Consider the following 27,153-nt stretch of genomic DNA (forward strand, 5'->3'; position numbering starts at 1 on the left):
ATCAGGTTCTGGCAGTCGGTGTTTAGTCAGGGGGACACTGGCCTCAGCAGGACTTACTTGACTGTACATGAGACTGACACAGGGGGATGATAAATCCATCATGATGCACCTGCAAAGGGCCGTCCTCCACCTAGAGGCATACAATTTTTCCTTGTTTACAACAGAGTCACTATTCGTACATAACACAAATCCCTGAAATAGCCTAATAGATAAGAAAACAAACAGTCAACCACGAAAACTATTCAGGATTAATGAGCTGTGAGGCTGGTTTTCTGAAGAGCAATTGAAAATCTTTCTTTTGCTCTCACTCCTGGCCTCGTCCTTCTTATCTCAAATGGGATTTCATGCTGTGAAGTGTTAGTTCACACGCATTAATTATGAATTGCACAATACTTAGAAAGTATCAGTAAGAGGCCACTTCATTGTGTTTTTAAAATATGGTTGAGCCTTCTACAAAACATGTTTTGACATCACTGACTTGGTGTTAACACCACAGGCAGTAGGCATGACAATTATTTTGTAGTATTCAGGTGACACGAGGCACAGATGGAGACTCTGAAAGTGGAAATAAATGATCCACAGATTTAAAATGAGCTGTGAGGTGCTGGATTTCTGAAACGAAACTGTAAATCTGTCTTTCTCTCTCCCTCCTCCCACTCTCTCTCTGGCCTCCTCCTCCTTCCTGTCTCTAACTGTAGACCATCACTGTTGGGTGACTCTGTGGTGACTCAACAGTAAGAGTTAGCATAAATGAATAAAAAGTTAGGTTGAATTAACACAGTGTGCCATACAGTCTAAGACTTAACACAGCAATGCCTTATACACACTTGAGACTTCTAAAACAACCCCACAGAGAAGATGAATTACATGACATTAGTGTGTTTCACATATATTTAAGGACAACTGAAAATTCAGTATTAACAGGAGTATTTGGTGGTGATTATGTTTTTACACTTTGTCCATGTGAAGACATTTAAAGCAGACACCTTTAATGAGATTTTAGCTTTGAGTAGAATGTGTTTAACCGGATTTCTTATATTGAATCAGCTGTCTAATGTATGTTTGGTGTAAAGGCAATGTCAGACTGAAGATGGAGACGGAGTGTAGGTTAATGAGTTGACAATTCTGTCTGAATGTAAGGCAACCAAAGAAAGACAGAGTTCAATACTGCAGACTGCATCATGCCACAAATATATCTGCCCAGAACACTATTATTACCAAGTGCATTTGACAAATGTGAAGTCAAGTCCTTTTAATGTCTGGAGAATTACAATGTGCTTAGTCTGATTCTTCTGATTGCCTTCACAAACCCAATAGTAGCCTAAATGTGTTTAGTTTCTAGACACTCTACATCCAAAAGTACCAAATGGAAGCAGTGCAACAACTTACACACACTGTGGAAAACAAGGTCCTTATTTTTTTGTGGTTAGATTCTTTTATGTTTTTAAGGATAGGATGTTGAAGGAAACTTAGAACTGACTGATTGAATGTATTTATGTTTTACAGGAAAATACCCCTTTCCATCATGTACAGGAAACTATGACAGGAAGTCATGGTCAGTGTGAGTGCTGAGTGTGCCAGACTTTTTTTGTCAATACCGCAGAAAGAAAGCACAAATTATGTGATAAAGTCAGTTTATTGACTCATTTATTGACAAATATTCATTCATATCATTGATAAAACATGTTTCTATTTGTGTTACCTGAATATGCTGTGTGCAGGGATGCTGTATATGAATATAATGATATATAATAATAAAAAATAATATTTATTTATCATCCCCATTGGCACATTGTTGCAGCACTTGTTATAATCTTGAATGTAGCCAGGCTGTGTGTCCTGTCTAACCATCCTCTCCCTGACCCGCCCATTCGCCGCTGCTGCCTGAGCTCGGTCAGGTGTTCTTTGTACAGCGACGTAAACTTTGCATTTGGAAAACTGATTGGATTTTGTGTGGGGACAAACACAGCGAGGCCATGCTCAGACGGATACTTCAAATGGTAAGCTGCTGCTCCAACAGAGTCAACCGTTTCGCTTCTGTTGGGTTAAACCGAGTCGTTTTCCTTGGGAGGCACAGGCCTATCCTTGTCTGTTTTCATGGTGGGGATGCGCGTTTTAAAATACAGCGTGTAGTGGCTGGGCGGGGTCTTTAGCTTAATTCAACAGGAGTTCCTCGATGGGAAAAAGAAACAGCTACACCGTCGCATCGAGTGATCATATCAAGCGCTCCTTTGTGTGGGGTTGACACAGCTAGCTACCAAATGCTAACTTGGTTCGATTGACAGGGATGTACGCTAGCAAGCTAGTACCTGTCTGTATAATGTATTAGCAAACTAATTACTTAACGTGTACATCTTGTCAGGGTTAGTCGAGTAAGAAATAACTTAGCTAGCTGGCGAAATTGGTCACGGACTCATAATATTTCCATAGTTTCCGTTAGCTAGCTATGTTATAGCAGAATGTTAATTCATCGTCCACTCATCACATGCTAACGCTAACGTTAGCCACAGACTGACTTGTGTAGTCCTATGTCAGCTGGCTGACCGCAACATGATTAAATAAACATGCGTTTTAATTAATTGAGCTTATACTTATGATAATAGTGACATAATTATTGGGACAAATTACCAGCTTGTCACTGCAGTCACATATAGGGGGTAACAGAGATTAGCTACTTAGCTAGCTTCTTCGTAGGACTACATTTACCACAGGGCATTGCTAACGTTAACTGCATCATTGTGTACCCTTTGAAGTCCTGGCCTTGTTACCCGGAAAATCCATCTTAAATTCATTATGCATTTAGGTCAGGGACTGCCAGACCGGGATCTGGGGATGCTGTTGCAAACGGTTCAAGCATATATCCTAAGAACTACTGTTATAGTCCGTTACCTCTTTACATAAACCTACAGCCGACCTTTGCGGTATTTTGTCAATATTGAAACACCATAGATGACAACACAGGTTTAAGGGCTTATAGGAAACAATCTCATAAAAAAAACAACGTTATTTATATAGTGCCTTTCAAAACAAAGCTAGAAAGTGCTTTATATTATAAACAATAATAAGTCTAAAAAAACGTGTAAGACAGACAACAGTATAAAAAGGAACAATAAATACCAGCAGTTGAGAAAAGGCCAAACAGTAAAAGTTTCTCTGCCTGAGATCCTCAGCCAGGAGATTTCACAGCTGAGGGGCCTGGAAAGCAAAACCTCAGTTGAATTTTTGGAGCCATTAGTAAAGCCTTGTGGCAGTGGTCAGGCTCGTAGGGAAATTAGTTCTAAAACTCAGAGGTAACCAGTGAAGGGCAGCAAGGATTGGTGTGATCTGGTCACTTCTCTCATTTAGGGTTGCAAGGGTATGATATTTTCATGGTATGATAACCGTCAAAGAAAATATCCCAGTTTACAGTATCACGACTTTACAGAGTTATTAATATAAGTCAGAATGCCTTTAAAAGGAATGATAATGGGAGGGCTATTTTGGTTGAACAAACATTTTGAAACTTGAAAACATTTTTTCCAGTGGAAGTATGTTTTAAAGTCTCCCTTTTGAAAACAACTTAAATAAAGGTAATATTCTCTGTTGAGCATTTAGACAAGGGTACGTATGACAGCCGTCATTTTCACATGTCAGTATACCTTGAAACAGGTATGCCACTGCAACACTACTCTAAGCATGAGTTAAAAGCCTGGCAGCAGTGTTTTATATGAGTTGGAGTCTTTGGATGTTTTGCCTGCTGATGCCAGAGTAAAGTGCATTGCAATAGTCAAGTCTGGAGGGGATAAAAGCATGGATCACCTTGTCTAAATCTGCAGAAGAAAGACATGACTCGATGTTCTTTAAAGGCCTCAGCTGGGCAAAGCAGTACTGCACAGCTTTAGCCACCTTGGCACTGAAAGACAGTGCTTATGGGCCTCCTTTGAATTTGATGGTCTGTTCTTTTGTACACATCTGTCCTCAATTTAAATAAGTTGGCAAACCACTGACATGGATTAGGCTGTCCGTAACATGGTCTGTCAGTTTATGGGCGTAAACACTCCTTAAGCACTACAATGAATTTTATAACTGTGTCATGTCGGAGCTACTCTGTCACCTTTGATCAGAATTTGTTCACTGATGATGGAGTTTTCAACAGGTTTTAAACTCTTCGCCTGTTGGTGTGTTATGTAGACAAAAATCACGCTGTCTGTATATTTCAAGACAATATAATAAATCCCTAAACAATCTAATTTATGCACAGAAACTGTGTTGAATTAATTATTATTTCTATTCCAGTAAAGTCAGTGTAGTGCTTTTTTATGAGTCGGGTTAAAGGTTGTTCCATGATGCAAATGCTTGACCTGCCTGCAAAGTGTTATTTGTCTGCTGTCCAACAGGCGCTGAGATAACTCTGTTCAAAGTGCTTCTCGTGCCCCTCCTAACACACCAACCCAAGTATTCACCTGATTCATTCATGCAAACTATCACCAGCCTGAGCAAACCCTTTTTGTGAATGAAACATCTGTGGCCCTTCCACTACATATTTGCTCGTCATGCCAGTGGACTGAGCTTACTGGTAGTGACCCTATTACAGTCTACTTTCCCGAGCTGTGGAGAAGACCAGTCAATATTTAGAGGGTCGCAGTAATGCATGTGTACTATAAGCTAAAGGCAACATATTTAAAGTCACACAGTGTTTACTAATCACAAAGCTGAACAGGGAGAGATGACGCCTGTGTTTAGGTTTGTTGTTATCTAGAAGGATTAATAACTGGCTAGTCGATTTCCTTGTAAAAAAAATCTCCCCAGTCAGCTGTCCTTAAATGCACTGTATCTATGAGAAAAAGTGAGGGAGACTGGAGGCCTGTTAACACACACATGGGAGGCACTGGGCATACTTTTGCCTGGTCGCAGCTTTGTGGCCGTAGGGGGAAAAGCCCTCATATGATATCTGGGCAATGGTTTACCAGAAGTTGTGGGAGACTGAAATAAAAACAAAGAAGGTTCTCTGGTCTGATGAGATCTAAGTGGAGCATTTAGCTGTCCTACTAAATGTTTGGTGCCAAGCCAAGCACCGCACATTACCAGACCCACACCATACCCATTTGAGTTGTCAGAAATGTTGATTTATTGATTCTGAATATTTGAAACAGTTTCAATACTCATTTTCCACAGTATCGATACACAAGTACCAGCTGCGCTTTCTCACTCTGTTGATGTTGAGTCATAAAATCGACATTGGCCTCAGTATCGATTTTTCCCCATGGTAAATGGTATTGAATATTCGTATTTTTAAAGGTATTGTATTGAAGTTAGAAATTCCAGTATCGTGATCTAGTAGGTCCAGTGAATGGGCCCTTCCCATTGTGCTTTAACCATATCAAACACATGCACATATATATATTTTTTTTTAAATTAGTAAATTTCCCATGTCCTGTGCCAGGCTGCCTGTAGTTTTTTTTGCAACGGTTGCATACCAAAAAAATGACTCATACCACTTTCAGAAAAAGGGTGTTTCATTATGAATCAGGCTACATTTTACTAATACAACACTGAATACAATGTTTATTTTTGGTTGCTTTAGTAACTTCTGGTGATTATTTCGGTTCAAAATAAATTATCAATTCGCATATTTAGGATCAAAATGATCATTGCTTGCCTCCATGACCTCCCACCCCCCACCAATAGCTGGGCTCCGGAAAACTTTCTCCTATTTTTCCCCTTATGGGCAGCCCTGCCTATAATAAAGCATGTTGGTGGTGGCATCATGCTGTCAGGATGCTACACTGCCGGAGGCATAGGTGTGACAGTGGAGGGAAAAATAAACACAGCACATTACAGAGAGATCTAGCATTTTCCAAACAATAATGTTAGTGAAATGGGGGTGGCCAAATCAGAGTCCAGATCTCAATCCAATGGAGAAATTGTGGCTGGACTTGAAAATTGCAGCTCACTCATGATTAGCATTTTGCAAGAAGAATTGGGAAAAGTTGACCCATGTCCAGGTGAAACCTGGAACAAGTCCAAAGGTAGTAAATACTCTTTATAGGCATTGTGCAGAAGCTGGAGGAGCTGTTGTCACATACTGCAGTGTTGTTAGTCATGTTACAGCTGTTTTAAATACACATGCTTTCAAGAGGAGAATACAACAACATTCCAGTGAAGAGCTAATCATTTACACAACATTTGTTTAAGGCTTATAGGTCGCACCCAGCATAGATGTTTTGCGTCATGTGAGCCGTGACTCCCGCCCTTTTTCCTGGGAAGCCTCAATGTTTTTCTCTCAAATGAATTATTATAATGTTCACTTGATCCAGCATCAACCAAGATGTAGACTCACAAGTCAGACGCTTTAGACGCTAGAAGGCAGAGATCTCTGATTGTCTGGTGGCGAGACTAACCAAGATGCAAATAATGCAAGTCAGGAGCACACGCATCAAAGTCAGAGGTGTTTATGAAATATTCTAACTCCTCTGGAATCTAGTGAGTAAAATGTGTAAAAAAAAAAAAAAAAAAAAAAAGGACACAAATCTTCTTCTTACCTTTGCTTACTGCTTCTCTCAGGCAATTTAGTTGTTTAAAAGATGTGTACAGAGTGCATGCTTTTATACATTCAGACTAATATGGTCTATTTTATTGCGAAAATTAGGCCTATCCTGACCTGAAAAGATGCAGAAAAATTGGTCCACGCTTTTGTTACCTCTAGGCTGGATTACTGTAACTCTCTATTATCAGGTAGCTCTAGTAAGTCTTTAAAAACTCCCCAGCTAATTCAGAATGCAGCAGCACGTGTACTAACAGGAACTAAGAAACAAGATCATATTTCTCCTGTTTTAGCTTCTCTGCACTGGCTCCCTGTAAAATCCAGAATTGAATTTAAAATCCTACTGTTAACTTATAAAACTCTAAATGGTCAAGCTCCGTCATATCTTAGAGAGCTCATAGTGCCATATTATCCCACCAGAACACTGTGCTCTGAGAATGCAGGGTTACTCGTGGTCCCTAAAGTCTCCAAAAGTAGATCAGGAGCCAGAACCTTCAGCTATCAGGCTCCTCTCCTGTGGAATCATCTTCCTGTTACGGTCCGGGAGGCAGACACCGTCTCCACATTTAAGACTAGACTTAAGACTTTCCTCTTTGATAAAGCTTATAGTTAGGGCTGGCTCAGGCTTGCCCTGTACCAGCCCCTAGTTAGGCTGACGTAGGCCTAGTCTGCCGGAGGACCCCCCTATAATACACCGGGCACCTTCTCACCTTCTCTCCTTCTCTCTCTCTCTCTCTCTCTCTCTCTCTCTCTCTCTCTCTCTCTCTCTCGTATCCTATTACTGCATCTTGCTAACTCGGCCATTCTGGATGTCACTAACTCGGCTTCTTCTCCGGAGCCTTTGTGCTCCACTGTCTCTCAGATTAACTCATATCGCAGCGGTGCCTGGACAGCGTGACGTGTGTGGTTGTGCTGCTGCCGTGGTCCTATCAGATGCCTCCTGCTGCTGCTACCGTCATTAGTCATACTTCTACTGTTATTATACACATATGACTATTGTCACACATGTATACTGCCAGATATTAATACATACTTTCAACATATTGTACCACAGTAGCCAGAACTATAACTATAATATTATTACTTTCAATAATGTTGTTGTAAGTTACTGTCGTTACCTGCATCTCTCTCTCTCTCTCTCTCTCTCTCTCTCTCTGTGTCTCATTGTGTCATACGGATTACTGTTAATTTATTATGCTGATCTGTTCTGTACGACATCTATTGCACGATCCCTCCTCAGTTGCTCTTCCTGAGGTTTCTACGGTTTTTTTTCCCTGTTAAAGGGGGTGAGGGTCATAAGGACAGAGGGATGTTGTATGCTGTAAAGCCCTGTGAGGCAAATTGTGATTTGTGATATTGGGCTTTATGAATAAAATTAATTGATTGATTGATTGATTGATTGATTGATATTTTCTCCTCTTCAGACTCCTGGGAAGGGAGGCTCCCAGAATGCAGAGTCAGAGCAGCCCAGCACAGACCTTAACCATGATCAGACGTCTGAGGTAACGTGGACGCTTTGTTTTTCTTAATCAACAACATTTTCTAGCTTTTTATCTACCCTGGAAGCAGAGCTGCAGAATTGAAGAAAGCATCATCACGTAGTTAATTCTTCTGGTGTGTTTCTGTGTTCAGGGCTTCATCTGCCCTCAGTGCATGAAGTCTCACAACTCTGCAGAGGAGCTGTTCAAACACTATGAGCTGTTCCATGACACCGGAGACCTGCCCGCTCATATGGCCCCCACTCGGTGAGTTATAGAAATATTAACGTTACATTAAGTGTGATATTTATTCAGTTTCTGTGTGTTTTGTGAATGTGCTCTTTCTTCTTTTTAGGGAAGACCTTACAATGCTGCGGCAAGAGGTTCAGGACCTGCACGCTTCACTCAAGGTATAGTGTCTGCACCGAACAGCGGTGTGTAAATGGTCGGTTCATTCAAATAATTAATTTGGTGTCTGTGTGTGTGTTTCACCTGATTAGGAGGAAAAGTGGTTCTCTGAAGAGCTCAAGAAGGAGTTAGACAAAGTCCAAGGACAACTGAAGCAAGTAATTCCTTCAGGATATTTATCATATATTGTGATGGCTTTCTGATCATAACACTGCTTTATAAAACATAATGGCAATGCTTACTCTTACTGTGCATGTTTCTCTCTTTCCCTCCATTCCACAGAATGACGGACAGGTGACCTCAGAGGATTCAGGTAGGGGACTTTATATTAAGATAAGTGAAGAAGAAGAAGAAGCCACCGAACATCCATCACTAACACGTGGTGCTCTTTCCTCAGCCCTTGAAAGGAAGTTGAACGAGGCAGAGACAGAAAAGTTCAACATCAAGCAGATGAAAGACCTGTTTGAGCAGAAAGCTGCCCAGCTGGCCACAGAGATAGTAGGTTAGTGTGGCGCTGGGAAACTGGGAGGGCTGTGTCTGTGGATCTGCATCGTTTAACACTAAAGTACTTCTTCATCATTTGGTTTTATGGACAAAAGGCATTGGTTCTTCATTTTGTACTGATAGAGTTGTCCTCAACTCGTGAACAAGTGAGGTATTTGTGTTGTTTTGATTTGGATATTATTAAATATTTTTGAATCGTTGAATCTGACAGACATAAAGTCCCGCTATGATGAGGAGAAGAGCCTAAGGGAGGCTGCTGACCAGAGGCTGAGCAAACTGACCGAACAGCTACAGAAGGAGAAGCAGGAGAACGAGAGGCTCCAAACAGAACTGGTACAACACACATGAAGTTTCCATTTGGGATTCATTCTCCTCTCACTTGGCTTGAGACATACTTTGTACCTTGCGTAGACCTTTCATGAATGTTGTGCTTTGGCGTTTAAAAGAATAACTTTGAATGGACATCATGAAATCCATTTTTCTATACGGCCATGATTCAGAGTAGTTTAGAGAGGCTTCATACAACTGTAAGTTTAGTTCTAGAGCTTTAAGGAGACATCCATCTACACTCTAACATTTCAGCTGTTACGTAAGGATGTACAGTAGTTTTGACTGATCTTGAAAAAGCCTGTTGTCACCACTGTCTACTGCTCCGTTGTCACAGCTTTTACACAGTGCCTCTGCTCTGCCCCCTAGCTGCAGCGACCAGGAGTGGAGGATGTGGAGGTACTGCAGAAGGAGCTGGTGCAGGTCCAGACACTGATGGACAACATGACTCGAGAGAGGGAGGATGAATCTGAACGCCTCAAAACCCACTACGAGCAACTGCAGGCTAATTACACTACCTCAGAGGTGAGGGGACCAAAACTGGTGGGACTGGTTGCACCAAAAGAGCTAAAGCCTGGTCTTAAGCTAAGCTGGTCATAACTTTGCATTCCAAGCCTGACCTAACAGTTACACCGGTTGCAAAATCTAGGCTTAAGCCTTCTTGCTAAGACTTGGTGTAAATCTTACACCTAGTCAGGAGCAGGCATAAAGTCAAAATCTCTGCCATGTCTATAAATCAGCAGCCTGATGCACAACATGAGTCACAAACTACCTAATGTTAGCTTTCCTGCCAAAGCCTCCTTTTATCTAGCTAACTTACAAACACAAAAACGCGTCTTGTTCTTCACCTTGGCTTGCTGAATGAGCAACCAAACAAACGTTCACTGATGAAAAGTGCATTGCTAATGTCAGTCATCAATCTAGAGAGTGAGCTAATTAGCTGGTCAGCAGCAGCACATGAAGCAGGACCTTATGAGCTTACCTGCAAATGGCACTTTGGTCTGTTCAGACGCTGGTGTCGTCTTAACTCTTTAATACCACTGCTAACAACATGCTAACAGCATACTGTTCGTCCATGAGTTGTACACTTCAGCCAAGTTTGTTTACTTTTTCTCTCCTTTCCTGTTACCTGTGGACAGCACTTGCCAGCTGCTGTCAGTCAAACACAGACACATCTTTACAGCTCTATTAATCTTTGTATCTCGATAGCAGTGAAATTTCCTTTTCCTTGTCTCTGATTCCCCACATTAATGTTGCCACAGATGATAAATGATTAACTACACATTAGCAAGGCCACTGAAGGATGTTAACACTGTACCCTAGCAACGCATGCACTACTAAGCAATAGCCACACAACGCTTTTCTCAGTTATAGTCATTCCCCAGCTGCAGTGACATTGCAAAAATGCTGAGATCCAAGAGACCCAGAAACACTGACCAATCAGAGCAGACCAAGCTGTTTCAGAACGGGGCCTTAAAGGGACAGGCGCTAAAATGGAGCGTTTCAGACAGAGAGTGAATGACGTTGTTCTAGCACAGACTCTATAAGGAAAATAAAGTGTTAGTGACTACGAAGGCATGTAAACATATTCTAGTGGGAACCCAAAATACAAGTACGAACCTGAAAATGTCTCGCAACACAATCTTCCACTCTTCCACCCTAAACTGGACTTGTTGCATGCAATAAAAACATGGACACTGATTCCCACACAGTTTGCATAATTATCTACAAGATTAGATAGTGTTGAGTACTTTAGTTGCTCTAATTTGACACCCTTTCCATTTCAACTGTTTGCTCAGAACCTTTGCATATGTAAGATTCATATTCATAATAGGGTTCTTAGTATTAGCCAGCTGTTGTGGTGGCCTGCAAAAGTTTATTGAACGTCTGTGAAGTCCAAATGCCCTGTTACATTCCCTAGTTAGCAGCACACTCTACACTTTGTTAGCACCATGTTTCCAAATTTACTGCCAGAGTTTACACCAGGGCAAGCGCTGTTTACATATTCCAAGTCCTGTGTCATAAATGGTTTCCAAGAAATGCCACACCTCCCTTCATTCTTGACTCTTGATCAATAATCGCTCTGAAATAACTTATGAAATAGTCCCAGTGTACAGTAGGTATGTCATACCAGATGGCTTTGTGCCTAATTCTCACTAATTAATGCCTGGTGAATAATTCAACCTTACCTCCTGCATTTTTTATCCCAGAAGGAGAGGAGCATTTACAGGGGGCTCCAGGCCCTAACCCTCTTTTTCTGCACATCTCTGCAAATTATCTCAAAAGATAGTTTTCATGTTTATGTAACCGAGGAACCACATTCTCAGTATATTTGAAAACTGTCTGGTTTTTGATCATATAATTGCTCTGAGGATAATAATTGACTAATGGCTTTGTTTCAGTCTGCAAGTAGTGTGAAACAGTAGTTGTAATTCATTTAAGTTGCACAGTATGAAACGTGGGAGTTTTTGTGGTCAGCAGCCAGTCTCCAGGTCGGCCAGCGATTGCATCTAAAACATGAGGCAACAGTTAACATAGCATTCATTGGCTGTTGACTGTTGTATCGTGACTTACCTTTGTCTGTGTCTCTCTTTCCCTCCCCTTCCTCCTCTGCCTCTCACATACTGTATCCCTCTACAACACTCACTCTTTCTTCAAGATTCGTAAACTGGAGGTAAAACATGTTTCAAGTTGGCCCCAAACTTGGTTTCATCTTTTTGAGTTTCTCTAAGTTTGAAAAGATTTACAAAAGTGCTTTTTCTATTCATTTATTTATTTATTTATTTATTTTTGAACATTGCGTGTTACCTCTTCATGTTTTTGTTGGGTTTTTGTGCCGCAGAGTCCTCGTTGTTACTAATCCATGTTGGCTTTGTTTTCTTCTTTTATGTCAGTCCTTCACAGTGGTGCTTCAGATCTGTTAATGTGTACTCAGTGGTTTACATAAAGAGTGTTACATGTGTGTCTGTTGTGTTGCAGATGACCATATCCCAACTCAAAGCAGAGCTGGAGAAGGGTCCACAGGAAGCGGCTGTCTACACACAACAGATCCATGAGCTGCAGAGCAATCTGAATAATTTGCAGCAGCAAAGCCAGGTACCACACACACACACACACACACACACCAAGAACTACAATTATTATAGTTATATAGCTGTTTTGTCGCTCTCAGCAGACTACTGCAGGCACAAACCTGTCTGCTTGTGACATCTGCCACACATTAAACAGCAGTACCAGGATTTACTTTTATTTTAGTGATGTTAATAGGCCTTGACAGCTGCCCCTTAAGTACAGAGCACGTCATCTCAGTTCCTGTAAACCTTCCTCTGTTGCTTGGCATCAGGCTCCATCATAAAGCCCCGCTGTCACCGGCACTCTTTGGCAACCCAGACATGTTGATACAAAATCACACGCAGCTCTATAATTAAACCAGCAGGGGGGGATCTCTGCCACGCCAGCTTTGTCACTTGGGATGAAATACAATCACAGGTAACTGGTGCGATGGGAACTGGGGAATGGAGGCCCAAGGTTCCTGCCAGAGATTATTTCCTCCCCACACCAGGCATGTCAATGCCCTCCCTGCCAAGTAGGTTTCCGGGTAAGAGGGGGATTACAGAACTGGATATCCAGTGTGTTGACCCCACCCCATGCTTCTGCTCGCAACAGGATACCCTGAGACCTGATCCAGATTTGTATCTCATGAGAATAGAGACAAAAGTGATGGAGCAGAAAGTGAGCAACAGAGGATCAGGACTAAGAACAGACAGGTGAACAACCAACAGGGGTTTTCATTGGTCTGCGATTCCAGCATTAGAGAGACCAAACAGGGAGCTGTGACAATGCCACAAGAGGAGGATAGCAACAAGGCCACGAGAAGGGATGAACAAAAGAGGAGAGGAAAAAACAGAAAGTGTCTGGAGAGGGTTACTAATGTTGGCCAGCTGCTATGGTGGCCTGCAAACATTTATTTGACGTCTGTGAAGTCCAAGTGCCCTGTCACACTCCCTACTTAGCAGCTTGCTCTACTATTAACAACATTTCGTTCTCTATCACCATGTTTCCAAGTTTATTGCCAGAGCTTACACCGGGGCAAGTGCTGATCACATATTCCAAATCCTGTGTCGTAAAGCTTCCCCTGGAAATGCCATACCGCACTGTACTCCTGCCTGTTGACAGTTGACTGTTCTTTTCCATTGTCTATATGGCATGAGTTGTGGGTGTTTGTGCCTTGTTGTAGCGCCTATTACGCCAGCTTCTTTAATTTAGAGTATACAAATGGTTTATGGTACTGTGTGGTGTAATAATTGACTCAGACTATTCCTGTCAATCTTTATTCTTTTTTAGAAGACCCTGCTCCCTTGAAAAAAGTCAGGAAACAATGATTTTACCCCCTATTGTTTTGTTTTCTCTTTTATTTTTCTCTCACTCCCATAATTCCCAAACTTCTGGGCAATCTGCCTCATGTTGTCCTCTCGTGTTCTCACAGAGCCTGTCTGAAAAGCTTGCACGTAAGGAGAAAGAGTATCAGGAACTGGAGGAGCGTCTGGGAGCTGAGAAGTCTGCCAGGAAAGGAGCCCAAAGCAGCCTGAGAGAGAGGGAATCAGAGGTTCAAGAGCTCCAGGCTCGGGCCACAGGGGCTGAGGCCTCCCTGCAGAAGGCCCAGACGGAGCTTGGAGAGAAGACCGAGGAGGTGGCAAAGTTGAAGAATGAGATTACGGAGCTGGAGGTGAAGCACGCAGAGCTGAAGGTTGAGAGGAAACAGTTGGAACAACAAAGGGAAGAAAAAGACAGCCAGGGTGCTCAGCAGCAGACGGAGATCAGTCAGGTGAGTAGGGTGGACACAGATCAGACAGAGTACAATATCAAAAGAATAAATCAACATTAAGCGTATTAATATTTGGTCACCATGAGCCTCTGGAACAGCTTCAGTGCGCCTTGTGATAGATTCTCCTGAACTCTTTTGACAGGTTGAGCAATTATTTTCCCAAAAGATAATCACTCACCCCTTTGGTGTGTTGATGATGACGGTGAGCACATTGTGCAACATCTCACCCCAAAGTCTCCCATAGGTATTCATTTGGGTTTGCATTTAAAAGACAATAAATAAATGAGAAAAATATAATATCGTTAAAGAAGATAAAAACAAGCAAAAGCAAGCAAATAAATATTTACACATAAAAGGTTATGTGTCTACTTTATTGGAAAGCCACAGTGAAAAATAATGTTTTAATCCCTAATTTAAAGAGTTAAGCATTTTAGCAGACCTCAGGTTTTCAGGGAGTTTGTTCCACTGGTGAGGAGCATAGAAACTAAAAGATGCTTTGCCTTGCTTGGTTTCGATCCTGGAAACGCTGAGTAACCCTCTCCCAGATGACCTGAGGGATCTGGATGCTTCATATTATACTCCTAAATCAGATATATATTAAGGCCCAAGGCTATTTAGTGCTTATAAACACCCAGAAGGATTTAAAATCTATCCTTTGCCACACAGGAAGCCAGTGAAGTGAGATGAGTGAGTGAGTAAGGACTGAGGACTCTTGGAACAGTCAAAGCTGCTGAAAATGCAGCTTGAACAAGTTTTCTGTATCTTGTTTAGACAGAAATCCTTTAATATATGTTTTTAAGGTGGTAGTAGGCTGATTAGCATCATATGACTCATGTATCAAGAGCTGATTTTCTAATGGTATCAAATATTTATTGAGGCCAAAACTGAATTGTGGAATTCTTAAACATGTAGTTATGATTTCCTCCATTTTGTAACTTATGGCCACCAGGTAGTCGATATGTTAGAGACCTATTATGGAATATGGACTGGTTTATGTAACTATGGCCTCTGCATGAATCATGCTATGTGGCACTGTGTAGAGGTCACCATGGAAAAATATATCAATAGAAAATAATGGCAGAGGCTCATACAAATCTCTTTTGGACAAAGTGGAAGCACATTCTACAACACGGGATATAAAGAAAGATAAAGATGTGTTGAAAAAAAACAAAGTCAAAGAGGATTCTAGACATCCACTTTCCTTATCCAAGTATCAGCTATATTTCTTGCTGTTTAAGTTGTCATCTTGTGTCTTCCATCTTAATCACCACCCCTCTCTCTGTGCTCTTCCTAGCTGCACGCCAAACTGCTGGAGGCAGAGAGGCAGCTCGGCGAGGTGCAAGGCCGCCTCAAAGAACAGAGGCAGCTGTCTGGGGAGAAGCTGAAAGACCGTGAGCAGCAAGCAGCCGACCTGCAGCTCAAACTGTCACGTGCAGAAGAACAGGTAGGCATCAGATGAAACCCTAATTATCGCTACAGGAGAACTGGAGTAATGTGAAAGAGCAGACAGAAACAGATCCACAAAATGAAGTTAACAATGCATTTAGGGTTATGATTAAAATACAAAAGAATAATTGTGCTTCTGTGTTTTGCTTCTGTAGTTAAAGGAGAGTGCCAGTAAGAATACAGACTTGCAGCACCAGCTGGAGAAAGCCAAGCAGCAGCACCAGGAGCTGCAGGCACTGCAGCAAAACACCAACGGCAAACTCCGTGAAGCACAGGTACTGTTCACAAGACAAACCCTCTGATATCAGTTCTGGGGGCTGGGGAGAGGCTGCGCTGTACAGTGAGTTTAAAAATGACCCAGAGTTTCTACTCAGAATAATGCATGATGTAGTCTTGTACAAAGTCGTGACGAAAGAGCAGAGTTGCAACAGGGATGTCAGGTGATACTACTGTGATGATAGTTTCGTCATTTGACTTTTGGCCTGAGCTGGCTTGCTCAAAAAGGTGTCCTCTAATATTAAAGATATACTCTGCAGGAATTCCTTAAAAAACAATGTGTAGACTTATACAGAAGTTTTCCCTCCCAATCATCACTTACGACCCACTAGAGGGTCATAAGTGCTCAGGTGAGGCTGGGACCTTACAAATAGGTAGAGACCAGGTGCCAGACCAAAAGCAGCAGGCATCCAAGAGACATGATGGCCAAAAAACGCAAATATAGCGAGGCAAAACGCCAAATGAGAGTCAGTCTCGAGTTGGCTTTTACTTGCACTGGGTCTGCTCCATTTCTGTGTGGTGGTGCGCCGCTTAACATGTAACCGCGAGGGCCAGGAAAGCTGTTTATATGGAGTGTAATCTGTCTGCCAGCAGTGGCAATCACATAATTATCAGCTGACAAAACAAACAACAATGTTGGTCTACAGGGTAAAAGCCATGGTAGCTTTCCTAGTTGACAAACGATTGCCTTTATATACAGTTATGTTCACAATATGATTTTCATCAGTTCTCAGTCTTATCAACCTCCCTTGACTTGTTTGTGTTTGTATGGACCATGTGGTCATGGTGATGTATATGCCACTCTCACAGCTGAAATTTAGTGGCAGATCCAGGGTATCCGTCAACTATGATAACTGTCAAATGGTGTGCAGACTCCACCTACTCGGCGCACTGCAGGCGAATACCCATTTTTGTCAAAAAAAACCCCAGTGTAATCTTTCTGTTGTGCTGCCATCATGCTGCAGAATGACCTGGAGCAGGTGCTGCGTCAGATTGGAGATAAGGACCAGAAGATCCAGAATCTGGAGGCTCTGCTGCAGAAGAGTAAGGACATTGTGAGCCAGCTAGAAACTGAAAGAGAGGACTTGTGCGCCAAAATCCAGGCCGGGGAGGGAGAGACGGCTTTGCTTAACCAGCTAAAAGAGAAAAACCATGCACTACAAGAACAGGTGAATGCCTACACACATATCATATCATATTATAGTCACTTCTTGTTAGTACAAAAGTACTGTGACTGAAGACACATGCCACCCCTCACATAGCTAATAAATGTATTGTCACAACTAAAACCTGCCACTGAAACTAGCATCATATAGAAAAGTCAGTTCTATTTAACAGTAACAGGGAAATATTTGTCATTTTTGATCTTATTAAACTTGTCTGTATATGTGGGTGTTACAGGTCACACAGTTGACAGACAAGCTGAAGAACCAATCAGAGAGCAACAAGCAAGCCCAGGATAACCTACACGAGCAGGTCCAGGAGCAGAAGACCCTGGTACGTTCAGCCCAGGACCGAGCCCAAACCCTGGAGACCTCCGTCACTGAACTCACTGCCCAGCTCGCAGACAGCAAGGAGAAAGTAGCCCAGCTGGATGCTCAGGTATGGTCTTCACAAGCATGTCTGTGTAAAATGAAATTAATAACCATGATATTGTTGTTCATTTGAACTGCACATGACAAAAGGACATTATTTCAACCCTAAAAGTCAGTTTTATTTCTTAATATCTTACGTATTTATTCATTATAAAACACAATTCATTAATGGTCAGGTGGGGCATAGGTCCCCAATACAAAGGTAGGAGAAACACTGATGAGAATGAGTTTCTGTGGGTCTGTTTCTCTTCAGCTGAAGGCAAAGACAGAGATGCTGCTGTCTGCAGAGGCAGCCAAGGCTGCACAGAAGGCGAACCTGGAAAACAACCTTGAGACTGCTCAGCATGCACTGCAGGACAAGCAGCAGGTTAGCATCTTCTTTGTGCCACTGATGCTGTTCTACCACTTTGAAAATATTTGTCACTCTCTGACTTATATGTGTTGTTTTCTTCCTTCTCCTTCTTCACTTGTCACTCTTGTATCCTCCCACCATCTTGTAAAGGAGCTGAATAAAGTTCAGAAGAAGGTGGAGGAGCAGGCCCAAAGGCTCAAGGAGAGACAGGAACAGTGCACACAGCTGGACGCAAGTCTAAAGGAATGCAAAGACAAGCTAATGGCCTCAGAGCAGCGTACAGAGCAGCTGGAGGGGCTCAATAAGGTTTGTGTTGAGTCTTTACTGTCAGTACCTGATGTTGGACATAAAGAGAGGTCACTTGTGCCTCAAACTTTCCCGTCTCTTGTCTCCTCACTATACATACATCTTCTGTTGTATGTGGTGTTTTAATGTAACAGAAACTGGAGTCACAGGTTGGGGAGTTGCAGACCACACGTGACCAGGTGCAGAAAGAAGTGCAGAAGCTGCAGAAGGAGGGGTCACAGGTCAAACAGAAAGCCAAGGAGCTGCAGCGCTCACTGGAAATGGAGAAAGCAGGGTGAGATAAACTATACTGGTGAATCATCTTTAAAATGTGACAGTATTTTAGTCATAGAACAATCAGATGCTATATTGTTTTTTGTTTCTCTGTATCCTAATACAATATAAACGGCTTTCCACTGTTAAGGGCTACAACACTACAGGAGGAACTGAAGAAAAAAGCAGCTGATTTGAGTGACATTCAGCAGCAGCTGGAGCGCAGTGAGCAGGACAAAGCTGCTCTGAAGGTGAACCTGGACAACGTGACCCAGGAGGGAAAGACTAAACATGCAGAGCTGGACAAAAAGGCTCAGAGTCTGACAGCAGACTTACAGAAGGCCCAACAAGAGAAAGAGGCTCAAAAGAAGGAGCTTGCCTCTTTGCAGGAGAATCTAGGAAAGGCTAATAAGGCACTGAAAGAGAGTCGGAGTCAACTGGACACCGAGAGGAAGAACCATAAGTCAACAATGGAAGAGAAGGTAGGTTATGTTTTTCATTTTTCAACTTGAGAAAATTTCTCTCACAACAAAGAGTCACAAATAGCCACCTAATTACATCACCAGGACATTCACATCATTAATCTGTGTTAATCCTCAGGAAAAGTCCAATGAGAAGGCCAGACAGGAGCTTCTGAAGAATAACGAGGCCATGACCAAGGCAATGAAAGAATCTAAAGAGCAGTTGGGGCAGCTAGGAGAGGTACGCTTCTGATAAAAATGAAGAGAAAGCATTATGGTTTTGGATGTTTCTTTGAACCTAAAGACCTGCTGTGTGTCCACAAATTTTAGGCAGAGAACAAGTTGAAAACGCAGCTGACCACGCTGGAGCAGCAGCACTCAAAGACTCAGGGGGCACTGAAGGAAAAAGAGAAGGAGCTGGAGAAGCTGCGGGCACAACTCAAGACGGCCCAGGGGTCGTTTGAGGAGGAGACGAAGAAACTGAAGGGGCAAGTGGCAGAGTTACAAGAAGTTAATGTCAAGAAGGCAAGTAGCGTTTTTAAATACACTTACATGCATACTTTAAACTGTCATCATAATTAACCAAATAACTGTATTTCGATATTAACTTTATTTTCCACAGGGTTGTGTTAAAGTCATTTATGTGCTCCTTATAGTTTATATGCAAATGTTTATGAATGTGTGTATTTGACTTTCACCTCCAGACGGAAGAGGAGAGTAAGCTGAAGGCACAGGTGTTGGGGCTTGGCCAGGAGCTGGCCTCTCAGAAGAGTGGGATGACAGAGCTGCAGAAGACCTTGGAGCAAAGCCAGGAAAGCTTCACTAAGCTTCAGTCTGACTTCTACGGCAAAGAGTCCGAGGTCTCTGCCCTGCGTCAAGACCTGAAGGTAGGTTTATGCAGGAAGGGGTGGAGGAGTAGAGAGTGATAATGGTTCAGTTCAAGGAGGTTATATTAAATGTTAATTTAGAAGCTGTGATGCTGCATCACTTTTAACTAATTCACAGATTTGATTCAAAGCTGGTGATTCAGGACTAAATTTCAGACTGAAATTTCTGTCTGTAGGTGTCAGAGGAGAAGCTGACCTTAGCTCAGGAAGAGCTGGCTGCTAACCGCACCCATCAGACAGGTTTAGAGGCTCAGATCCAGGATCTGCAGAAGGGTCGCGGCTCGTTGGAGCAGGAGCTGGCAAAACGGGACCAGAAGCTCCAACAGCAAGACAAAATCCTGAAGGAACTACAGAAACAACAGGTCAGACAAACAGATCAACCCACATAGACATGAACATTTAAATGACATGATGTGATTAAGTTTATATGTTGTAAATTGTGTTTACTCACCCAGGGTCACATAAAAGAGGAGCTGGAGAAGGAGAAGAGTAAAGTGGAGGAACTGAACAAAGCTAAGAGTGTCCTGGAAAAGAATAACACCCGACTGAATTCTGAATTAAAAGCACTGACGGAGAAGGGCGAGAAGGTCATTCACATTCACATCCACGCTAATATTTCCACTGTTATTCGAAATATGTTTGGATTTTCTGAATTAGGCAGAACCGGGATACTTTGTGCATGTAGACGTAGTCACTGTCTTTATTTTGATGGGAATATTGGCTGGCTGACTGGCTTTCATGACCTCCTTCCCATGCTTGTGTCTTATATAAACAGCTTAACTCAGGAATACTTCACTTCATTAGAGCCACATTCTTCAAAGTTAAAACTGTGTGTGCTTAAGGCGACAATTTGAAGTGAACATTGGATGTTTCAGCTCTTCAAAGCCATCTTAAGATTGATCCAAAGCTGATGTCAGAGCAATAACTTCCTAAGCTCAAACCTGCTCAAGCCTATTAAAGTTTAGGGTGAAATGAGCCACTGCTTGTTTTATTAGAGACACTTTAAGTGCCTTTGACAACCAAATATTGTGCATTGAGCTACATACGGTATGTGTTGGTTTTCAGGAGCTGGGTGAGTTGCGGGAAGCCAAACAGCTGTTGATCCAGCAGAAACTGGAGCTGCAGGGTCAGGTGGAGGCTGCACAGAAGACCCTGGAGCAGGAGCAGAAGGAGCACGAGGCCACCAAGGACAGCAGGACTCAGAGAGAGGAGCAGCTCCTTGCACATACCAGGGATATCCAGGATCAGTTGGTATGCTCACTAGCCAAATCCCACCAAATGATTGAGTGCATTAAATATCTTTCACTCGCCCTTTCGATCCTTTTTGGTGACATGATCAATGCTTCCTCCCAAAGGTGGCAGAGAAGAAAGCAAGAGAAGAGCAGGTGAAGCGCGGGGAGGAGGCAGAAGCTAAGATGGGTGTGCAGGTGACGGCTCTGAATGAAAACGTGGCCACGCTGAAGAGAGAGTGGCAGGGCAGCCAACGAAGAGTCGGCGAACTGGAGAAGCAGACGGATGAGCTGAGAGGAGAGATCGCTGTGCTGGAGGCCACCGTCCAGAACAACCAGGATGAGAGACGGGCTCTTCTGGAGAGGTGAGCTGATATTGTGTCCCACCCTGCAAGTAATGTTTCTTTGTTTTATACAATTACATAAAAACATTAAAAGCGTTTTGCATGTTATTGATTGGCCTTTAAGTTCACTGAATTATGTAAAGTTAAAGTAGCGAGAGTGAGAAGTGGCTTTAAATAGCTCTTGTGGCTGTATTCAGAGGTGGTGACTTGAGTTAGCTGCTTAAAGGTGAAGTGAAAAAGATGAGTTGGTAATTTATAGTCAGACTTGATGCACAGATGCTTCTTCAGGCGGCACATTAACCGCAGGATTCACAGGAGGTCACCAGGGTTTTCTACGTTGAGCTTTTTTAAGAATGAGACTCTCTAATCTACCTAACACATCGCTTCAAAACAAGCACTTTCCTTCAGTCCTAAAGTTAGGCTATGTGAAATTAATTATGGTTTGTACACTGATTGAAATCTTCTTCATTATAAGGCCGACTAAATTATAACCTGTCATGTCTTAATCAGTCACCCTGCGCTACTGAACATTTCTTCTGGGAAGTTTTGCCCACATCTCTCCTACAACTTTGACTTCACTCATTTTTTAATAACTTCATTTCCTTGTGCATGGCAAATGAAGATTAAAATTATCTTGTGAAATTCATTATATATCAGGCTTATTATAAGCTGCTGCATGTGCCACAGTGACACACTCACACAGGGAAAAAAGGGAAATTAGAATGACCAAGCAGAAAGGCATCCTTTGGGATAAAAATAGCACAATTACTTATCATTTCTACAACACATTTATAGATGCTGTCATCTGCCCAGAGTCATGGTGGGGGAAAATTCTCCTGAGCCACTAATTTATAATGTACACACAAATAATCAGTGCTCTGTGTGGTTGTGTTTCAGGTGTGTGAAGGGTGAAGGCGAGATAGAGAAACTGCAGGCCAAGGTGGTGGAGCTGAGGAGGAAGCTGGATGACACGACGGCAGCCATGCAGGAGCTCGGCAGAGAGAACCAGTCGCTCCAGGTCGGTCATAAATACCGGATGTCTTGTCGGAATTAAAGACAACAATTGTCAACAATTTATCTTAGATGGTTTTGGTTGTGACTCCTGGCATCGGTGCTTTTAGATCAAGCAGTCCCAGAGTCTGACCAGGAAGTGGGCCGAGGATCATGAGGTGCAGAACTGCATGGCCTGTGGGAAAGGCTTTAGTGTCACTGTCAGGAAGGTAAGAATTAAGTTGTCTTCTGTCAAGGAAACGCTTTCTTTTTATGTAGGCATCCATGATAACAAATTTGAGCAGCCACACTGCCTGTGTGAGCAGTGCAGCGCAGCTGCAACTCGTGGAGTTTAGCCTATTTTTTTAGTGGGATGCACATGGTTCACAGCAAAGACAGACAGTGAAAATATTGATTATTATTATATAGTAATATTTACATAATCATAGCACCTTCGCTACAGTTTCAGTGTCTGTTATCTGTAGAAAATCTCAAGACATAAAAAAAATGTATACAAATATTTGTTTTTAACTCAACTCTTCTTGTTTCAGTTTCACATTGAAAGCCCTGCAGCATTTCTGTAGACAGAATCCTGTCATTAGTTAAAACAAGGCTTTTATTGTTAAATTTTGATGGCCATTTTCAAAAGTCAGTGTAGAGACAGGGCTGGCAGGGAGCACAGCCACAGCAGCAACGCCGTCTGTGTGAACACCACACGTGCAAGCTGTTGCAGTTGAGTGAGGTAGCTTTCATGCACAGATGGAGGTGGGCAGTGTGGCCTTGGCATTAGGGATTGATGCTTACAGGAAACAGGACACACATTTAATTGGCGTCTTCATAACATCTCTCTCTCTCCTTCTCTGTGAATATCCAGCACCATTGCAGACATTGCGGCAACATCTTCTGTGCAGAGTGTTCATCAAGGAACGCCCTCACACCGTCCTCTAAAAAGCCAGTACGGGTGTGTGAGACATGCTTTGAGGAGCTCCAAGGCTGATTTTCCCCCTCATCCCTTCACCTCCCCTAAACCCCCTCACCCCGCTTCCCCCCTTCCCCTCCACTTCCTCCTTCAGCGGGCAGAAGAAGATGTGTCTTTGTCATATTTAATGTGCACTATTAAGGACAGACCCAGTGCAAAGACTCCCACCTGCATGTGACTCCTGGCTCTGGCGTGGAGGGAAACAGCTGAAGTGTTTTAATGAGGAGACGCCAGAGCAGCGCGATGGGATCGGGGGTGGGACTGGTTGGGATTGTCTGTATCTGTTTTTGTGCCTTTGCTACTCCTGTGGACTGCCAGAGAGCGGAGACAGCGAGAACTAAACACCATCCATCTCTTTACGTTTATGTTCACATCTCCATCGTTGTTTGGCATCACTAGCACGTGCAAGGTGGTTTGCTGTGTGTGTCGTAAGATGTTTGGCATCAGCTGTGTGGAGGTGTAAGGTCAGTGTGAGTGGGGGATGTTAATGTTGTAATGGTGATGTTGAAAATCACTGCTGCCCTACAAAGGTTAATGCAGGTAACTTTTGTGAAGAAAAGAAAACTTGTAAATACCCAGTGTGACATATTTTCTGTGTATAACTGAACCAATCTGATCACTTACTAAGAAAAGAACAGATTTTTATAGGAAGGACTCAAGTCATCAAGAATATTTTTGGATATTGGTTTCGTTTTACTGTCTGATGTGTGTAATGACGTGAATAGAAAAGTGTGTTGAGGTCGTTTTTTGTTTTCCAGAGACACATTTCAAATTTGTTTTCAGGAAATTATTATTTGTGCTTTGACAGATTCATTTGGCCCCAAAACAATGCAACTAACACTTAGCTGAAGTTTTGATGTGACGTTTTGTGGACAGGATTTCATAAAAGTGTAAGGTAGAGATTTTAAATTCAAGTACATGCATTATTTTTTTCTAAATTCACATAAGTTAAGAGCATCAGATCCTTCTGTTAGCGTTGTGTTGTGTGGTACAGCACAGCAAATCTTCAAATGTAAGAAGAAAGACTGCCCTAAAGAAACCAATCCATCAGTCGATTTATGCACCAGCGATTCTCTGTACAGGCCGTGACGCCCAGTCAGTTACTGCATGTTTCCTTTGTGCGGCAGCACGTTTGTGTATTTGTTGAATTTGATGTATTCAGCCTAATCCATGACCAAAGAATGTCTGCAGCAGGAATACAGCCGAGATGAAAACCCTGAGCTTGTTTCATATTTCAGTATTTTTCTAAGCGTCTCTTTGGAAGCGTTTGAGTTTTAAATCACAGGGTCCTACATTTTTATCTTGAACACAGCATGTATGACGACCTTAGAGGCTTTTATGTACATTCAGTCTTGCTGTGCCACGTTTCTCTTTGCGTGTTCATATTATTTTTGCAAATTGTGGTGCTTTCCGCAGACTGTTAATGCAGTCATCGAAGGTGCCTGCATGTTTATTTTTTAAGTTTTATTTTCCTGCTGCTTGTCTGCGCTCAGCAGCACTGACTACTGCTGGAGATGTGTGTGCGTGCGCGTGTGCTCTGCTTTGAAGCAATAACTGTGGCTGTGTGTGATGTTGCTGTAACAGAGTCTGTGTTTTAGTGTTTAGGCCTGCTGTGTGTGTCTGCCAAGTTGCACCGTATGAACGTTGGCTGCTCAGAACCTCAGTATCTCTCCGGCAAGGTGTGTGCCGGTGCTGCTTTCAGGTGCCGCGGTTGCTGTCGGTTCTCTATCCAACCTGTGTGCAGCTGAGGACACTGTAAAAGTTCATTCCTGCTTTGTATAATTTATCATGTGTTGACAGATATCGGTAAGATCTTCTGTGCAATTGTCTAAAGACTGGAGCAGGCGGAAACACTGTATGCCAGGTGACAATGCAGGCAGTTTTGGCACTTTGCAACAAGCAGCTTGTTTCAGACTTTGGCTTACCAAATTAGCTCTTAATGCTCGTGCACTCAAAAAACAACGTCCATCTCAGTCGCAAGCTCTCAAGAACACCTGTCTCTTTTTGTGTTGCATTGGTTTTGTTATGTCTACCTCAGATTGGCACAGGAAAAGCACTATTTCTTAACCTTAGAGATCACAAATATTTTGTCATTGCCTGCATTTGATCGAGGATTTGTGATTTATCTATCAAGCTGTACAGTCCCTTAAAAAACCAGAGAGATGATTTGCACCTTATTGTATTCTGGGCTCGTCCGTGTAAGAACCCAGCCACAAATGTAGGACCACCAACTTTATACAAGCTTCAGCATTTCTAGCCCCGATGTGCTTAACTGCTCATTATTACTAAGGCTGTCATAATTATCTTTGTAAATGTTTGTAATGAAAGAGACAAAGGAAATATATAACACTTGTGGATGTAGAAACACAACAACAGTGAAATTGTGTGTGGACTCATCAGTGTCTTACTCGTTTTTTTTTTTTTTTTTGTTTGTTTGTTTGTTTTGTTTTGTTTTTTTAAAGACAAAAAAAGGCACCACAGGTCTGTACACACTGAATTGTGGCTTGCTTCGTGTTGCTGTCAGTTATCATGCATGATGACTTTACTGGCCTGTGGTTCACACGTTTTTCTCCATGTTTAGAGTCATCATATTTGATGGTTGTGAAGGTGTGCCTTAGGCCAACGTCTTGTACGTCACTGCTCACTGTCAGCAGGGACACGCACCATGTATTACCAGTCTGGGTGAACTCAGTTCACCCGAAGGGACGAGAGAAACAATGTAATTTATGTTCACATGCACCTGTTGATTTTCTAATGCATCATCATGACAAACCTAAATAAAACCTACAGTATGTTTCTATTTTCTTGTGTGTAATGTTTTTGTTCACAGACAAGACTAATGACTCGTACAGCCGTTTCCGAGAGCCGAGCAACTACCACAGTTCCCACAGTTACTTTGGTTGTTCCATCGTCAGCCAATAATGTATACTATTATTAACACTCATTAGATCTTATTAATGTTAATAAACACCTTATTAATTTCATCTGATAGGGTCGTATAGTGTCTTATAAACCAATAATAAATGTGGTTATTATTCTATAATTAACCCTTATAAATTATAATCAATGTAAGTAGACTTATTAATATTTGGTATAGGTTTATAAACTGTTACCAAAGTTTATATTAAGTGCTTATAATGCTCCTACATGCAAAATAACTGTCAGTTATGCTGTAATAAACACTTGTATAGTCTTATTAATGTTAATAAGCATCTTAAACCATCTTATAAGTGCCCATTAACTGTTAATTTGTGCTTATTAAGTATTAATTAACAATTATTCCAGTACCTTAATATAAAGTGTTTCCGCCATTTCTGCTACTGGGGATAGAAACTGCAAAGACCTTACACTGATACTCTTCAGTAAGTGAGAATAGCTACCTGTGCCTCACCAGAAAACAAAAGCACTACCCTCCTCCTGTTTGGGTTTCACAATGGTTGGTGCACTTCCTGCAAGCTGTAAATTGAGCCTTCATTTTCCCAGAGGGTTGCACCCAGTAGCAGACAGAATTGCATAATGAATGTAAGGCTTATAAGGAACCAATCAAAGCACAGATGGTGTCATTAACCTATAGCCATTGCATTTACTTCTTAATGATACAACCCTGGTTCCCAAAAAGTTGGGATGCTGTGTAAAATATAAATAAAACCATGCAATGATTCAACATACAGTGGGGGAAAATAAGTCCTCAACACGTCAGAAGTTTTTTCATTGACACATATTTCCATGCAGATGCTTTCAATTCCATAAAACATCACTGATAAAGAAATCGTAACATTTCAATCCACAAAACTTGTGTGCAATCAAGTGGAATGACACAAGTAAAAAGTATTGGAACATGCTAACTGAATCATATTGAATGCTAAGAGAAGCCTTTGTTTGCAATGGCAGATTCAAGATGTTTCCTTATATGAAGGAACTTATGTGTAACACTGTTCAGATGGGATTGTGGCCCATTCTTCTACACAGAC

The 27,153-nt window shown here is 42.1% G+C and overlaps 1 protein-coding gene across 2 annotated transcripts; it reads left to right on the forward strand.

Moving 5' to 3' along the window:
* The first annotated feature begins 1,852 nt into the window (after positions 1-1,852).
* eea1 (early endosome antigen 1) lies at positions 1,853-25,982 on the forward strand. Of its 2 annotated transcripts, XM_033634974.2 has the most exons (30): positions 1,853-2,000; positions 7,948-8,025; positions 8,156-8,268; positions 8,357-8,411; positions 8,502-8,567; positions 8,692-8,722; positions 8,807-8,911; positions 9,125-9,246; positions 9,610-9,765; positions 11,900-11,914; positions 12,220-12,336; positions 13,727-14,065; positions 15,360-15,509; positions 15,667-15,786; positions 16,753-16,956; positions 17,189-17,389; positions 17,636-17,749; positions 17,885-18,040; positions 18,175-18,314; positions 18,444-18,774; positions 18,893-18,994; positions 19,084-19,278; positions 19,458-19,640; positions 19,817-20,002; positions 20,096-20,227; positions 20,706-20,891; positions 20,996-21,234; positions 22,111-22,231; positions 22,335-22,433; positions 23,078-25,982. In XM_033634974.2, the coding sequence occupies exons 1-30, from the start codon at positions 1,977-1,979 to the stop codon at positions 23,198-23,200; spliced, it is 4,203 nt and encodes a 1,400-aa protein (XP_033490865.1). In that variant the 5' UTR covers positions 1,853-1,976; the 3' UTR covers positions 23,201-25,982. The 2 variants fall into 2 exon arrangements, with proteins under 2 accessions (XP_033490865.1, XP_033490866.1); XM_033634975.2 differs by lacking the exon at positions 11,900-11,914.
* The last annotated feature ends 1,171 nt before the right edge of the window (positions 25,983-27,153 follow it).

Source organism: Epinephelus lanceolatus, chromosome 5 (assembly GCF_041903045.1).
Source record: "Epinephelus lanceolatus isolate andai-2023 chromosome 5, ASM4190304v1, whole genome shotgun sequence".
Taxonomy (NCBI): Eukaryota; Metazoa; Chordata; class Actinopteri; order Perciformes; family Serranidae; genus Epinephelus; species Epinephelus lanceolatus.